This window comes from Xyrauchen texanus, chromosome 6 (assembly GCF_025860055.1).
Source record: "Xyrauchen texanus isolate HMW12.3.18 chromosome 6, RBS_HiC_50CHRs, whole genome shotgun sequence".
Classification (NCBI taxonomy): domain Eukaryota; kingdom Metazoa; phylum Chordata; class Actinopteri; order Cypriniformes; family Catostomidae; genus Xyrauchen; species Xyrauchen texanus.
The window spans coordinates 26825538-26844098 of NC_068281.1; the positions used below are offsets into that span (position 1 = coordinate 26825538).

The 18561-nt window shown below is 37.2% G+C and overlaps 1 protein-coding gene across 1 annotated transcript; it reads left to right on the top strand.

Annotated features, from left to right (window-relative positions):
• The first annotated feature begins 12803 nt into the window (after positions 1-12803).
• LOC127645319 (plasmalemma vesicle-associated protein-like) lies at positions 12804-16225 on the top strand. Its single transcript, XM_052128897.1, has 5 exons — positions 12804-13267; positions 13551-13620; positions 13854-14566; positions 15085-15649; positions 15765-16225. The coding sequence occupies exons 1-5, from the start codon at positions 12881-12883 to the stop codon at positions 15815-15817; spliced, it is 1788 nt and encodes a 595-aa protein (XP_051984857.1). The 5' UTR covers positions 12804-12880; the 3' UTR covers positions 15818-16225.
• The last annotated feature ends 2336 nt before the right edge of the window (positions 16226-18561 follow it).

An 18561-nucleotide genomic window follows, 5' to 3' on the forward strand; every position in this document is an offset into this window, starting at 1 on the left:
TCCATATTCTTAAAGATTATAAAGTTTTATTTATTTAATTTTTTATTTCTTCAAATCAATCGGCTAATACATTTATGCAGGAGATGCTTTTTCTCTCAAAATGATTAAATTGTATAAATCACGTAGGCCTACAATTTAGTTAGTTAGTTCACCCAAAAATGAAAATGCTCTTATCATTTACTCACCCTCATTCCATCCCAGATGTGTATGACTTTCTTTCTTCAGCAGAACATAAACAAAGATTTTTTTAAAGAATATTTCATCTCTGTAGGTCCATACAATGCAAGTGAAAGGTGACCAGAACTCAGAAGGCCCAAAAATGCCATAAAGGAGGCATAAAAGTAATCCATAAGACTCCAGTGGTTAAATCCATATATTCTGAGGTGATATGATTGGTGTGGGTGAGAAACAGATCAATATTTAAGTCGTTTGTTACTATCAATCTCCACCTTTGACCAGCATCAACCAGTAGGTGGCTGAATGTGAAAGTGTAGATTTACAGTTAAAAAAGGACTTATATTAAACTGTTTCTCACCCACACCTATCAAATCGCCTCAGACGATATGTATTTAACCTCTGGAGTGTGATGGATTCCTTTTATGCCTCCTTTATGTGATTTCTGGACACCATTCATTCGGTTCAATCCCCACAGCCTATCCAAAAAGAGCATATTTTTCAAAATGATATATGTAAATTACTGATAAAAATGCATTTTAATGATAATTTAGTGTCTGTGTATTTGTGTGTGTGTATGTGTGTTTAGGTGGTTTACGAGGACGAATTTTTAGGTTACAAATTGGTAATTACAAGGGTATTATGCTATAAATGTGGTTTTTGATGACATTTCTAGTGTCCCCATAATTAAAATAACTTAAAAAACATACAAAAAACGATGTTTTTTTGAAAATGTAAAAATGTAGAACATATTTTGTGAGGGTTAGGTTTAGGGGTAGAGTTAGGGGACAGAATCTATAGTACGTACAGTATAAAAATAATTATGTCTATGGAGAGTCCTCATAAGGATAGCTGCACCAACGTGTGTGTGTGTGTGTGTGTGTGTGTGTGTGTGTGTGTGTGTGTGTGTGTGTGTGTACCTAACCTCAAGTTGCTCCAGGGGATCTCACTGTAAATTTAATGTAAATTGCTTTGGATAAACGTGTCTGCTAAATGTCGGCTTGCTATTTACTTTGGTTACTATATATGTACAGTATATCCTATAGCTGAACATGATTTAGCATTGTATATATTTAATGACATACAATATTTCTAGACCCAAATATGGAAGCTCAGGGTATTAATTCAAATTTATTTTTAATATAGAGATGGTAAACTGCAAAAATGTGAAAACAATTTATTGGCATGACCAAAGACACTTTAATTGAGGAAATCCTGGAATGGCAGATGGAAAGACTTGAAAAAATTGGATGCCTTAATATATTTTAGGGTTAAAGAAAAGCTAACTTGAATAGAATCCCAAGTTACGTAGCAAGATGTCAGAGGGTAGGAAATACATTATTTTATTTAAAAAGTGCTGTATTATTTGTGACATTTTGCACTTATCAGACAATGCAGGCAAGCTTCACAGGGTCATAAGTTCATCACTGTTTCCTGTATAAAGAGGAATTTATATAATTTTTAAACACTGAAAAAGCCATCCACACTGTATTTCTTGTTGTTGATGCATGAGACACTGTCTTTAGTTTTAAGATTTAGATCTTGGCCCCCAGTTCACATAATTATTCAAGATGCATTCAAGAGAAAAACATTTACTGCTAATGTGCTCACCTCAGTCAACCTTCACTTCCTTCTCAGACTGTCAAAAAATAGCTGGTGCTCAAGTTAGGGCACAAAAGCAGGTTTAGTCCCCTGTTTTGACTGCAATGGAATTGTTTCACCACATGCAGCACTTAAATTACAGTATTGCTTTTGAACAAATACAGCATATGTGTGTGTGTGTGTGTGTGTGTGTGAGAGAGAAAGAGAGAGAGACAAAAGAAAGAATGAGTGTGTGTCTGAGAGCATATGCCTGTGTTATGTGGATTGTAGAAGCTGAGCGTTTGTTTGGCCTTTGACCCCAGGTTTCAGGAATGTGGCTGATCTTTATTAGGATATGTGCGGTTGTGTTGCATATCTTGCCTGCCAAAGACTAATACACCAATTTACTGAGCCCTAAAAGTATGGAATGATTTTAATCTCAATATAATTAATGAATGCACACACAATTATGCATGTACTAGATAAATGTTGTGAATGTATTTTACTAACCACAAACAAATGCCATTTGATTTGAATCTGTGGAATTCGGGATTGAATGATTGTGCAGCGATTTGTACAAATACAGACATGTTTGCAAATAAACATGTTCTGTTCTTCATTAATAAATCAAAAATTGCTCATGCAAAAATGAATCCGTGCATTTGTGGATCAGAAGACACGCGTGCATTTATTGACATCTTGTTCGAATCGATCGTGTTCGGTTCATTTGGATTTTGAGACTTCCTTTTCGCGGTTTACAGCATTCCACCACACACACACACACACACACACACACACACACACACACACACACACACACACACACACACACACACACACACACACACACACACACACACACACACACAAAACTAACGAACAAGCCAGTGCTATTCATTAACGTCAACACGATTCGTAAATGTGTGTCACTATGCAATGAAACAAATGCTTTTCAACCGGTGTCTGTAGAATTAAGAATTACATAAATGTGCAGCAATTTGTACAAATAAAGTCATGTTTGTGAGTATAAATGTTCTGCTTTGTATTAAAGTGTAACAATTTCCGCGTGCAAAAAGGAATCCGTGCATTTGTGGATCAGGCGACAGGCGTGCATTTATTGATTCCTTGTTCGAGTCGATCCTGTTCGGTTCATTTGGATTTTGAGACTTTCTTTCCGCACTTTCAGCATTGAGGATCCACACGCAACTGAAAGGCAAGGCAGGCAGCTACCACTAGATGGCAGTCGCAGAGAATTACAGAGTTGGCCTGCCCTGGTTTTAGAACAGGTGATAATGAATAGACATTGTTCGCATTCTCCCGAAGAACCTTTAAAACATGGATAATACCATTTTAAACCAACAAGCTGGTTGGGTAAGTAACACTAATCTTTTTTTCTTTTTTTTCTTTTATTGCATACTGAAAAGAAGAAAAAAAAAGTAACTTCCTAAAGACTAGCAAGTTAAAAACAATGTACATTTGATATATTTGACATATTAATTACATTTTATAAATATTCGATGGATGTTTATAAACATTTGATGAGATATTAACAAAAAAATGTTGGCTCTTCACTTGTGACAAATGTCAAAAGGTAGTGTGTGGGAGCTGCACATGGAAGGTAGAGAGTACATGTGTTGACTGTGAGTAATCGATCCACAAGCGTCAGTGAATGATGTGCGGGGTTTCCCCCCAAAACAACCAGATGCCTTGTTCAAGTGAGCCCACTTTTAGGAGAATTCGTTCATAATGATTTTACAGCATAATATTTTCATTATAGTTTTACAGCATGATATTTTTGCTCACAGTAACAAATATTGCTTTCTAAATCAGTTCGTTTTCCCACAGTTTAGCGAATGTTCATATTCTTTATTAACCGTTTTGGCCATTTTGGGTTTGGCCTATATGTGTTTCATACATGTCTAAGGTTTTTACTATGCATTGAAATACACATTGGTGATGTTTTTATAAGCTATTGTATTGATTTGTGTCTGTCGTCATATTTTATGACGTCATCATCTATAAAATATCAAAATCCTCGAACAAAATCCTGCAATCTAGTAATAAACTAGAATAATATGGATTAAATGTGAGCATGGGCACCAAACGAACGTAGATACGTTCTCACATTCATTACGAATTTAAATTTTGTGTCCTAGTATATATTATTAGTGCTAGACTAGGCCTATACAAATAGTTATATCATATATTTATAAGCTGCTAGACTGGTGCCGCATAGGTGCGTGTCTCGCTCTGTTGTCCAGCAAGTATTTTCACTACAGTGCAAATGTATTTGTAAAGTCTAAACGCCAACAAACATGGATTGAGATAGATGTAATATTTCGTTAGATTCAAAACATGTTGTTGAATTCTAACGAAATTATTACATCTATCCTTTTTCAAAACATGTTGACTTTTGGACTTTACAATGCATCTGCAGTGTAGTGAAAATACTTGCTGGACAACACTGCGGAAACACACTCCTATGCGCCACCACTGGAATCAAATATCCATGAATAAATGAATCCTTTACATTAATAATAAACACCAGGACACAAAATATTAAATTCTAATGACTATGTGAAGATCGTATTAGTGTTCATGGACCATCCAATCCAGATTACTTGCTATTGTATGCTAATTACAGGATATAAATTTTATTATTTATATTCTATAATTTTGCTTTGTAAAATATGACGACAGAACAAATCAATACAATAGCTTATAAAAACATCACCAATGTGTATTTCAATGCATAGTAAAAACCTTAGACATGTATGAAACACATATAGGCCAAACCCAAAATGGCCAAAACGGTTAATAAAGAATATGAACATTCGCTAAACTGTGGGAAAACTAATCGATTTAGAAAGCAATATTTGTTACTGTGAGCAAAAATATCATGCTGTAAAACTATAATGAAAATATTATGCTGTAAAATCATTATGAACGAATTCTCCTAAAAGTGGGCTCACTTGAACAAGGCATCTGGTTGTTTTGGGGGGAAACCCCGCACATCATTCACTGACGCTTGTGGATCGATTACTCACAGTCAACACATGTACTCTCTACCATCCATGTGCAGCTCCCACACACTACCTTTTGACATTTGTCACAAGTGAAGAGCCAACATTTTTTTGTTAACATCTCATCAAATGTTTTATAAAACATCTCATCGAATATTTATAAAATGTAATTAATATGTCAAATATATCAAATGTACATTGTTTTTAACTTGCTAGTCTTTAGGAAGTTACATTTTTTTCTTTTTTTCAGTATGCAATAAAAGAAAAAAAAAGAAAAAAAGATTAGTGTTACTTACCCAACCAGCTTGTTGGTTTAAAATGGTATTATCCATGTTTTAAAGGTTCTTCGGGAGAATGCGAAAAATGTCCATTCATTATCACCTGTTCTAAAACCAGGGCAGGCCAACTCTGTAATTCTCTGCGACTGCCATCTAGTGGTAGCTGCCTGCCTTGCCTTTCAGTTGCGTGTGGATCCTCAATGCTGAAAGTGCGGAAAGAAAGTCTCAAAATCCAAATGAACCGAACAGGATCGACTCGAACAAGGAATCAATAAATGCACGCGTGTCGCCTGATCCACAAATGCACGGATTCCTTTTTGCACGCGGAAATTGTTACACTTTAATACAAAGCAGAACATTTATACTCACAAACATGACTTTATTTGTACAAATTGCTGCACATTTATGTAATTCTTAATTCTACAGACACCGGTTGAAAAGCATTTGTTTCATTGCATAGTGACACACATTTACGAATCGTGTTCACGTTAATGAATAGCACTGGCTTGTTCGTTAGTTTGTGTGTGGTGTGTGGTGTGTGTGTGTGTGTGTGTGTGTGTGTGTGTGTGTGTGTGTGTGTGTGTGTGTGTGTGTGTGTGTGTGTGTGTGTGTGTGTGTGTGTGTGGAATGCTGTAAACCGAGAAAAGGAAGTCTCAAAATCCAAATGAACCGAACACGATCGATTCGAACAAGATGTCAATAAATGCACGCGTGTCTTCTGATCCACAAATGCACGGATTCATTTTTGCATGAGCAATTTTTGATTTATTAATGTAGAACAGAACATGTTTATTTGCAAACATGTCTGTATTTGTACAAATCGCTGCACAATCATTCAATCCCGAATTCCACAGATTCAAATCAAATGGCATTTGTTTGTGGTTAGTAAAATACATTCACAACATTTATCTAGTACATGCATAATTGTGTGTGCATTCATTAATTATATTGAGATTAAAATCATTCCATACTTTTATCCCAGTTGCTGCAATTTCCACATCTAGTGGCAAGATCGAGACACAGAATCTAATGCTCTTTTTCAAACCACATAAATTTAGCATTATTGATTATATTTCTGTGGTGTAGTCCTATGCTTGCTTTTTTCCCCAGGGCTGTTTGCACATAACAACTTCTAAGGATCAATATCACTTGTTTGGCTGCTTCAGAAGTCCATAATCTACTGTCATTAGTTTGCATTTAACTGTATTCGATGCTGTTTTGTGAATTTTGTTTTGTTGTACTTCATGCATTATCACTTGAATTCTGTCAATCCCTACTCCTGACAACTGTTGTCACCGCCATCATCGACTGGGGGAAATTATGACAGAGAGAGAGCTCTTGGGGCTAGTGTAGTCGACAATGCCATTACAGACATTACAGACATGGACCCCTCCTACATACGTGCATTCACTGTCAGACCACAGTCTACCTTATCAGACCACTGTCAAATTACTGTGTTCCTAAAGTCAATCCAACATCATAGACCAGACCAAGAGCCCAGCAACCTGCTCCAACTAAACTCAACATACAAATGGTCCCCAAAATATGAGTCAGAATTCCTTATTGCAATTAGCTCCAAAGAAATGTCCAACCTAATCAATAGATTTCAAACAACACGGTTTATGAATAACAAAATCGACGTAAATTCCGCGGTACAACAAATAAATGACATTTACCAAAGGTGCTCAATCAAAGCAAATCTACTCCGTACAAACAAGAAAACTCAACTTAAAATCGGGGATGAAATTTGGTTCGATAAAGAATGTAAAATTAAAAGAAAACTACTCAGACAGATCTCTAACCAAAAACATAGAGAGCCACACAAATCTGAAACCAGACAAAACTATTGTGAATCACTCAGGGATTATAAAAATACAATACGCCACAAAAAGCAACAACAGCTAAACCACACTCTTATTGAAATTGAAGACTCAATTAATAATAATCAGTTCTGGGAAAAATGGAACAGTCTGAATAAACAACACAGTCAGGACATAGCCATACAAAACGGAGAACTATGGAAAGACTATTTTAAAAACTTATTCAAAGAAATTTCTCCAGAAAATCTCACACCCGACCAGAAAAGCATGCAAAATAAACTGAGTCAACTAGAATCTACAATAAAAAATAACCAAAACCCTTTAGACTATCAGATTAGCAGAGAAGAATTGGCAGATGCAGTTAAGAAACTAAAACCCAGAAAGGCATGTGGTCTAGACAACATTAGAACAGAAATGCTGAAGCACAGTCAAGCAGTACTGCAGGAGGCCTTGTTAAAACTCTTCAATCTGGTTCTGCAGTCTGGCTACTTTCCTGACACTGGAGTATGGGCTTAATACACCCATTATATAAGAGCGGAGACAAATTCGACCCCAATAACTACCAAGGCATTTGTGTGAGCAGCAATCTGGGGAAGACTTTCTGCTGTATCCTGAACGCCTGGATACAGGCCTTCCTTACCAAGCACAATGTCTTGAGTAAGAGTCAGATTGGATTCTTACCAAACCACCGCACCACCGACCACATTCACACGCTACACACGATAGTCAACCAGCACGTGCATCAAAAAAGCAAAGGCAATATTTATGCATGCTTTGTTGATTTAAAAAAAGCATTCGATTCCATCTGGCATGATGGTCTATATTATAAAATTCTACAATCTGGCATTGGGGGTAAAACGTACGACACTATCAAATCTATGTATTCAGAAAACAGGTGCGCAGTTAAAATTGGCAATAAAAGAACAGAATTTTTCACTCAAGTGCGAGGAGTGAGACATGGCTGCAGTTTGAGTCCAACTCTGCTCAACATTTACATTAATGAGTTAGCAGTGCTACTGGAACAATCTGCAACACCCGGTCTTACTCTAAATCATTCTGAAGTTAAATTTCTTCTCTATGCAGATGATCTGGTGCTGCTGTCAGCTACTGCACAAGGGCTACAGCAGCACCTGGACTTGCTGGAGAACTACTGTCAGAACTGGGTCCTGACAGTCAATCTGAAAAAAACTAAAATTATGATTTTCCAGAAAAAAGCCAGATTACAGGAAACCAGATACACATTCACTCTGGGGAACACTGCAATAGAACACACCCGACACTACGACTACCTCGGTCTAAAAATTAGTGCTTCAGGGGGTTTTGGTCTGGCAGTGAATGCACTAAAAGAGAAAGCTAGAAGAGCATTCTATGCTATTAAGGGCAAATTTACCCAAATTGACATTCCTGTAACAATCTGGTGTAAGATCTTTGATAGTATTATAATGCCTATTGCTCTGTACGGAAGTTAGGTTTGGGGTCCACTCTGTATGGCAGATTACTCGAGATGGGACAAACACCCCATAGAATCCCTGCATGCAAAATTCTGTAGAAACATTCTAAGAGTTCAGAGAAGAACACCTACTAATACATGCCGGGCCGAACTAGGCAGATACCCCCTTATTATACATATTGAAAAACGATCCCTCAAATTTTGGACATACCTAAATTCAAGTTCCCCTAACACCCTGCAACATGAAGCCCTTAAAACCCAAGAGCTGAAGCCTAAAACCAGTCCCCTTTGTCAGCTGGCTCTGAAACTCACAAACCCACTAACAACTAACAAACACCAGTTTCAGACCAGCACTGCTGAACAAAACCAAATCAGAATAAACCAAATCATAAAAGAAAGCAAAACTTCATATTTGGACCATTGGGAAAATGAAAGTAAAAACCAAAGCAAACTGGAATGTTATCGGGACCTAAACAGAACATATAATCTGGCAGAATATCTCACACTGTAAGAGATCCAAAATAGAGACGGATCCTCACCAAATACAGACTCAGTGATCACAGTCTGAACATAGAAAAAGGCCGACACAGACAAACATGGCTTCCAAAGGAAGGATGAGTCTGTGCTCACTGTGACACGGGTGAGGTCGAGACAGAGATACACTTTATCCTTCACTGTGAGAAATGTACAGAGCTGAGAGAGAAATACCTCCACAAACTCTCAAACCTCATGCCACAGTTTTCCAGATCAGATGCTGGTGTTACTGGGGGAGGACCATCATGCATCAGTTGCAGCTAAATTCATTTTTCCTTATGTTCATAATGTCATGTTAAATGCATATTTTATTTTATATTGTATAGTGTATATTGTTATTATATTTTTATTTTATTAATTACCTGGCACCTTATTTTAATTATATCTTATCATTATTATTTGTCTTGTCATTATCTGTTTTGTGTATTAATGCTTTGGCAATATTGTATGTAAACACAATCATGCCAATAAAGTACTTTTAAATTGAAATTGAAAAATTGAGAGAGAGAGGAGAGAGAGAGAGAGAGAGAGAGAGAGAGAGAGATTCACCCTCACTTTGGAGCAGAATCACGTAAAATTAATTAACAAAATATGCCAAACGTATATTGGAACCTATTTAAGTTAAACAAATTGTACTCCGTACGAAATCCATACGCGAGCCGTTTGTCCCATATTTTAGCGTCACACACACTGCTGAGAATGTTTCACGAATCGAGAGAAATTTACTTGAAACACACACACCTTTCGTGTGAGATGTGTGAGATATCGGCTTCTGTAACACGGACGGCTTCGCACTGAACGCGTTGCATTCGTCCGCGCTGTTTAACATTGTAAAGCAGTGTCTCGTGCAGCGCCTGTATAAATGGGTCATTACCATGGCCGTAACTACCATTGAGGACACCGAGGTCATGTCCTCGGTATTTTTTTCTTGTAGTGTCATTTCATTGGGAAGCGAAAATCGCAGACGAGATAATTATCCTTGCATCAACGGAAAGTCACGTGACACGTACTTGCAGATACCGCTGACATGTCAAAACGAAAATAGTCGGCTGTAGCGGAGTGTTCCCTAAACAAATTAAAGAACGCAACGCAGTGTCTCGCACAGCTCATATAAACTCTCACATAAACTTCAAATTGAACTTCAAATTGAAGTTTATGTGATCTGTGCGAGACACTGCGTTGCGTTATCACAAAAGAGTCCTACAAAGGTGGGATGCTGCTTGGCCACAGAAGAATAGTTAGGCCTACTTGTTTTGATAAAAAGGTGAGACTGAATTACTTAAAGCTAAAGGTATTCTTTATTATTTTATGTATTGTATGTATGCATTGCAGTACAGGTGTTGTATCACCAGTTGAGTCAACTGAACTGATAATGGAAATATTTTTCTATCAATTAAAGTTAGTGGTGAGAACCATTGAGGATGCATACACACTAATATAGTATATTATATAATATAATTTAGTGATTTATTTATGTTTTCCTTTATTTTGTGGTGTTGGTCATATGTGGTCCAACATAACATGTCCACCCTGTTATGGGAAAATAAGTGGGAAATCATTTCAAAATTTAAATATACAGTATTTATGTTAACAGAAATAACTATTACTTTACAAAGACCATGTAAACTTACTAAGCTAATATAGCCACTGAATGTCCTCCTTGTTATTTTCCACCCTGACACATGCATTTAAATTAATGGATGTCTGAATTTTATAGTAATTTAGCTTGACCAGTATGACTAATAGAATCTTTAACATGTCCCTGTAATGATGAAACATGAAGATACTTGTAGAAGTATATGTTTTATTTTTCAAAGCCGGAATGTCACAGAATTGTGGGAATTACCTTTTTATGAGTTGCAGTTCCGCCGCACTGTAGGCCTATTCACAGATTAGTCTGTGTATAATAGACATCACCCCCATGTAAAAACAAGTAGCCTACCTCACATGCATGACTAATGCACATTACACATAATTACACTAAATTTTAATATTTTCAAATATTCTTTGACTGGTCCACCACCAGATGCCTGTTTTAACTGCTAAACTAAGTGTTGTCAGTGTGATTGCATAATATAAGCACAACAATTCTAGTGTTAATGAGGTAATACGTGCTTTGGCAAGCTTTCCAGGATTTGGAAAAATGTAAAACAGTAGTGTGTGAGAATAGTCTTGTTAGATGATGATAATTTTAACGTCAGGCATATTTTAGAAACAGATAAACAGGACGATTTGTTACTGATAATGTCAGCAAATGTGTATACATCTGTGTTTATTGACGATTTCCTTGATTTGTCCAGTAGTTTACTTAAGAAGTGTCCCGAAAGTACCTTTTGTGTTTGTCACTCTAAGACACAGCTCTGAATTACTGCTTCCTGTTGGAATCGAACATCAACAATTCCTGGCAAGGAAGCCTCATGCTTTCATAATATTCTTACTCTGGCTCTTTGCAGGGCTAAAGATCAGACATCAGAAATAGTAACCATCTATTAGGCTACAGTGAAGTTACTTACTTTTAGAAACATATGGCTCAATAACTTCAGAGTAATATATGAAAGCTAAAAGTTTTGGGTTAGAGGGGTAATAATATCTACATTTTCTAACTAAAACATTAATGGACTGAAAAGCTTTGGTCGAAAGCTTTTTACTCCGGAATTGTAATCAAATACTGAATACAAATTATTTGACTAAAATTGTAATTAGTAACATTATCTCATGGATTACTGTTTTTTTTTTTTTTTTATCTAATCAGATTAATTTTGGATTACTTTGGTATTACGTCTGACCTAACCTTTGTAAATCTGATGTCACATGCATTTGAGTTGTACCATTTTCATAAAATGTCTTAAATACACTTAAGAAAACTTAAGTAATAAATAAAAATGTTTAAGATTTTTTGTGTTTCTCTCACAGCCACTATTTTTCTGTTAAAGGGTTATTTCACCCAAAAATGAAAATCATCTCATTATTTATTTCCGCAGAACAGAAGTGAAGATGTTTATAACCAGATTTCATCTCTGTTTGTCCATACATTGCAAGTGAATGGGTGCCATCAGGCTTCTGGCTGTTTGATGGTCCAAAAGACATATTTAGACAGTAAAAGTAATCCACATGACTCCAGTAGATCAATTAAGAAGCATAGGTTTGTGTAAAAATAAAAGATATATAATTAAAACTTTATAAACTTCTAAAAGACCATTTCCTGCCAGCAGTCGATGCATCAGTGACATAAGTGCTATGGCACGTTCACGCGAGAAGTTGGAAGTGTGCACTTTGTATACAACAGTGGAACGAAAGTCATGTGAGAGTTAGTTCATTTCAAACAGAAATAACACGCTGGGCAGAAACAACGATTTAAAGTTAAAAACGTTGTAATTATCAATTTGTTTCTTATATCAACCATCGATTTGCTACAAAAGACATTAATTGATCGACTGGAGTCATGTGAATTATACTTTTATGCTGTCTAAATATGTCTTTGGACCATCTTCTCTATTTTAGGATTCCTATTACATAATAGCTAAATAAATTGTTTTGAGAAAATATATGTTTAAAAAAAGACTAGTTGTAAGCATGTCCATTCAGTGCATTCCAGGTATACATTTATATTAGGTGTGTTCCCTGCAGGAATGCTTTAACATATGGGTAAACATTTTTTTGAATAATGTTCAAAACAGCACGTATTCAAATCATAAACCATGTGCTTTGTCACACATGCCAACATGCTGTCAAACAAAAGGATCTGCCTTGGCAGGACATGAATGTAAGAACATTGAACAGTTTGGGTTTGGGCCACTCTCTCAGTGGTGAGGGGTGTTGTTCTAACTTCTGGAATCATGACCATTGGGTGGACCAGGGGAGCATCATGCAATGGGAGGTGCAGGAAAACAATATAAGAAGGCAGCGTTAACATACTGTATTTCACTTGTTATTTTGTCTCTGATGTTTGAGGAGAACAATTGTGCATTCTAGGTTTAGAATCAGCTAGGGCTTAATTTATTGGGCCACATTTGAGCAGTGATGTACAACAGCGCTTATTCGAAGACTAACTTTGGCCTGGCTGCCAAGAAGATACACAAATCAAAGGGCAAGAGCTGTGGTTACTACATGAAAATTGTCTTCTTTTTCTCCTCACTCATCCAGTCATTGATCATTGTAAGTCTAGTGCTCTTTCTGGTCTACGGACAGCCTGAGCAGACCGTAGAAGAGAAGAGGCTGCAAGAGTTAGACAAAAGTGTCAGCGATCTCACTATGCAAAATCATGTTCTCCGTGAGAATGGAAAGAACCTCTCAAAACAGCTGAATGCAACTCTTACTGCAAAGCTGAGCAATGACAAGATTCTGGGTGAATTACGCAAACTGGCAAATACCTCATCTGCAACAATAAGGATAATGCAAAGTAGAATGGTAAGTTCAAATTTGATCAGCCACATGATTGTTGTAAATATCATTAAGTTTATTAACAAAATGACACAAACACTTGTATGAAATCTGTGAGGGAAAACTGATGTAGGGTGAAGAAAGAGTTTATTAGAAAACTGTAGATTAGGTTCTCTTGATAGCTAGTGTAATTTTGAGGTCAAACATGTCCTGCCTTGTCAATAGTAAATATAAATTGAATAATTGCATATGTGGTTCGCCATACATTTTTTTAATAGGCTTTTTTTGTACTCTGCATTTACAATCTCAGGGTGACATTGATAGAAGAATGCCTCAACCACCTCGCCCATGTCCTCCAATGTTCTGTCCAGACCCAAATGGTGAGACAGCTCTTCAGAAAAAATTTATGCACTGAATATTTTCTTTACTCATCTCAAGGTAGACCAGTAAAACTTATTTTTGTGTGTGTATATAACACATGTAACTCCTGTATAAATACTGCATGAGTGCATGCATTCTTCTCAATCACTAAAAGTTGAATTCTTATTAGTTCAGTATAAAAATATATATATAGACCAATAATCTGTAATGTTTCAACCATTTTCTTTTTAAGACAACAACAGACGTTTACAAACTATTCTCCAGCAGTCACAGGAAATGCTAAAGCTGGTCAAAGCAAACTTTACTCAGAAAATATACACTATGAAAACTGAGTTAGAAATCTCCAACAAGGACAAGGACAGGTATCACTTGGAAGCAATTGGACTAAGGCGAGACAAGGCTTTCCTTCAAGAGGAGCTCAACTTGTATGAAAAGAAATGCAAAGAGGATTTTGTCGCTTCTTTACAAGGAATCCCCAATGTCACCAAAGAATTTCTCAAAAGGATTGATGACCTTTTTTCAAAACACATTTCTTTCCAGTTATCGTGTGATAAACAAAAAAATCAACTTGAAGACATCCGTGAAAACTGTAGTAGTCTTTCAAGAGATGTTGAGAACAAGCTCCAGTCTTATCTGAACATTGTAGGGAACCAGATTACAAAAATAAATGGTGAAAACTCCAAATATGTGACAGAGAACAGACGCCTGAGAGAGGACGCTGATTGGTGCAATCAGAATCGTAGTAGCATGATTCGGGAGAATCGCAAGATTCTTGAGAAGAATCAGCTACAGCATGACGAAGACACTGAGCGACATCTACTGGAGAATAGAAAACTACAAGGAGAGAACAAGCTGAAAGATGACCTGCTTTCAGTGAAAGAAAAAGAAATAAATATGCTCAATTACAACATTGAGACACTCAATAATTCACTTGCCAACTGTAAGGTGAGGTTAATATAAAGTTCTCTCAAAAACTGTCAACAAGCTGTTTTATTTTAATATACATTTTTATAATCAATATAATTTCACAATTTAATACTTTATATCTTTGCAATGTTTTTCAATATTACAAATAATTTGATTGGCATTGGATCCTATTTTATGTCCTAGTATTGAACATAAAAGTAAACTTTAGTGGGGTAAACTTATATAGTGGTTAATACGAGACCACAGCTGATATTATTTTTGCCCTCCCAAGCCTCCCATTTGCACCAACAGCAAAGAAAAAATGCACTATTAAATTTCCACAACTTTCCAAAAGAGTCAAAGAGAAAATTTTCAACGAGAAAAATGCACCAATATAGCAGTGTCAGTGTTGACAATTGAAAAGATAAAAAGTTTGCTAGATTCACGCTGCTCAATAAGAGAGAAACACGTCATCAGTCTGTTAAAATTGTCCATTATCATTTAAGAATGTATGTTTGTAATGAACTTTTTTTTTCTCTCCAAATCTGACTTTTTAGCTAATGCGAAATGCATTTGTGCCAAACCCTGCTGGCTCACCAAACATGCCGTATGCTGGAGGACCTGGTCTGAGTTCTACAGGATTGGGCAAACCAAACATGGTCTGGCCAGGGACTGGCTCCACTGGATCAGGATTTCCCAGTCTTAGTGGTGCAGGATCAAGTGCAAGATGGGGCAGTACAGGTGTGACAGGACCATTTAGTACATCTCTAGGGGGAACAGGGACTCTAACGACCGGACTGGGTAACACAGGATTAAGTGGGCCAGGATCAAGTAGGACAGGTATAGCCCAGACAGGAACAAGTGGTGTGGGTGGGATAGGACCAGGATTGACAGGAATTGGCAGTGCTGGATCTAGTGCAGGTGCAACTGGAAATATGGGAGCAAGTGGAACAGGGTCAACCGCATTCAGCAGTGCAGGATCAAATGCAATAGGGATGGGAAAACCAGGATTAGGAGGTACAGGTTATGGCCCTGTAGGGTCTAACACACCTTTATTTGGAGGAGCTCTTGGAGGAGGAAGAACAACAGCAGGTGGGACTGACAATCAAATGTTAAACCAAGGTAAACCAAGATAATGTGGTACGATGCACTTTCAGAAATAATAGATACTTTATCATTTACTTGAAGTCTTTTGGTGATTTACAGTAATGCATAAATATTTGTGTTTGATTTACAGCACAGATAAATCTCCATTTAAAGGAGCTTCATCGTTATTCACTTCCAAATTGAGGGAATGAACAAAGTCCTGGAAAGGTCCCAGGCTAAACCAAGGAATACTGTATCTAATGACTGATTTAATAACTGTTTGAAAATCTAAATGTACTGAAGCTGCAAGTCTGGAATGGTATTACTAATTATTAACATGAACAATAATATTAATTATAACTTGTGGGATGGAGTGGATAATATCTTTTGCACATTAAAATCATTTATGCTTGTATATGCTTGTATATATCGTCATGATGCTATGAAGCTAATGATAAGATGACAAACTGTAAGATAAAGCATTCAAAATAGGCTTTTTTTTTAAATTAGCCTGTTATTGTTTTTTTACAGACAGTTTTTAAATGTTCAAGTAAGGATTTTATTTGTACATCATAATACTTGAATAAACAAAATAAAATAAAAGTGGAATAAGCAGAACAAGTTTTCTCATCTCTTCAGATTTTTATTTTTTTTATTTTATTTTAGACAAATAAATCTGGAATAATTTGTGAGGCTGGTAAAGTGCATGAGAGGACTGCATCTTGTAATGCTATCAGTCAACACTTTGAAATTATTATATAGTTTGATACATTGAAAACATGGCAGATATGGCTGCATATTTTAGTAATATAATTTTTTTGGTTAACAGTCTTACTATGCAATACACTATAAATGTACATTGCTTACTAAAAATAACAGTCCAACCCCGAACCTGTTATGACAACCAAGATCTGAAATATCTTTACATTCTTTCCACCTCTTAACTGGCCGGAATCGAATAGAACACATTTGGCTGAAATGTGTTTACAAAAGATAACAATGACTCCAGGCAACATGTCCAAGATACTTAAGTGGTAAAATGAATAAACGTACAAGAAGGTGGAGGTCTCACATCTATCAATAAAATGTTCAATAGGTCCACCTCACATACCGGCCTAAAATAGGTCTGGCTACCAGCAAGCTATTGTCTTTGTTTTGCGTCAATGGGAAGCACTATTTAAAACAGAACCGCTCTCCAACCAAAGCAAATCCATATAAGTGTCATAGCTATCACTCACTTACTGGGTAGGATGATTAGACTCAGTATGCTGTTCAGATTAGTGGATTCTGATGATAAATATGTTGTGAGATGATCAAATCAAACTCAAACTTATTCAGTATCAAAAAGTTTTGCTCTGCGAGTATTGTTAGGAAAATAAATAAGAAATGAATCTTATATGCACAGTGAGGTACTTGCAACCTGCACATGTGAGCATAGTGTAAAGCAATGTCCAATGTCAACAAGTAGTCACTAAGCATGCCAAAATGGTGAATCAGAAAAGAAAAGAAATAGGGCGCCAATTAATATATAGGCATCACAGAAGGAACCTGCTATCCCGCTCAAAGGATATCCTTTGTTTGACATAAGTGATTTTCCACTTAAGACATTCAGATCTCCTGTTCTCAAAGAGGGCAGATGAAGGGCTTGATGTCTCTGACGTCTAGAACCCCACAATAACTTGCAAAGATCTTATTAAAGATACACAGCCATCGACAGAAGACAATGCAAATGTTGTTGTTTGAACATGTGGAATGTGGTAGAGGCTTTGGAGTGTCCGAACTTTATATAAACTACCTAAAGTTACCTTTCCTGATTAAAATGATGGTAAATACAATTTTAATAGGCTTACTTGTTCTTTCAATTTTCAGCTTTCCCAAGTTTAACAGCACTGACCATTATGAGTGTGTCTTGGTGTCTTTAAAAAAGAAGAACGGACAGCATTTTGGAGTAAATATCCCCTCTCCACCCTCCATTAGGAAGCGCTTTGGTGCTTATTATTATTACCTCCTTCCTACCTAGGTCACAGAACACCTCACCTTTTGTCTCTAGAAGCTAACATCCCCCCTAGTTGTAAAATCCCAGCAACAACTGATGCTCTCAACATCAAGATGTTAAACAACTGTTTACTAAAGGCATAGTTTGTGTTTAAATGTGTTGTAAATTGTAAATAATATGTATGTAATGAGGTTTTGCCCCAAGTGAAGGAGTTCAAGTACCTCGGGGTCTTGTTCACGAGTGAGGGGACAATGGAGCGGGAGGTTGGCCGGAGAATCGGGGCAGCAGGGGCGGTATTGCACTCGCTCTATCGCACCGTTGTCACTGAAAAGAGAGCTGAGCCGAAGGCAAAGCTCTCGATCTACCGGTCAATTTTCGTTCCTACCCTCACCTATGGTCATGAAGGTTGGGTCATGACCGAAAGAACTAGGTCAGCGAGTACAAGCGGCCGAAATGGGCTTCCTCAGAAGGGTGGCGGGCTTCTCCCTTAGAGATAGGGTGAGGAGCTCAGTCATCCGTGAGGAGCTCGGAGTAGAGCCGCTGCTCCTTTGCGTTGAAAGGAGTCAGTTGAGGTGGTTTGGGCATCTGGTAAGGATGCCCCTGGCCGCCTCCCTAGGGAGGTGTTTCAGGCACGTCCAGCTGGGAGGAGGCCTCGGGAAGACCCAGGACTAGGTGGAGAGATTACATCTCCACACTGGCCTGGGAACGCCTCGGGGTCGCCCAGTCAGAGCTGGTTAATGTGGCTCGGGATAGGGAAGTTTGGGGCCCCCTGCTGGAGCAGCTGCCCCCGCGACCCGACTTCGGATAAGCGGTTGAAGATGGATGGATGGATGGATGGATGTATGTAATGTTTTTTTATGTAACTATATGGACTATAAGGATAATGTACAGTCAGCCCGTTGTTATCGCACCATAAACCCCAACAGGTTGATCAGTCTTTTATCACCCTGTA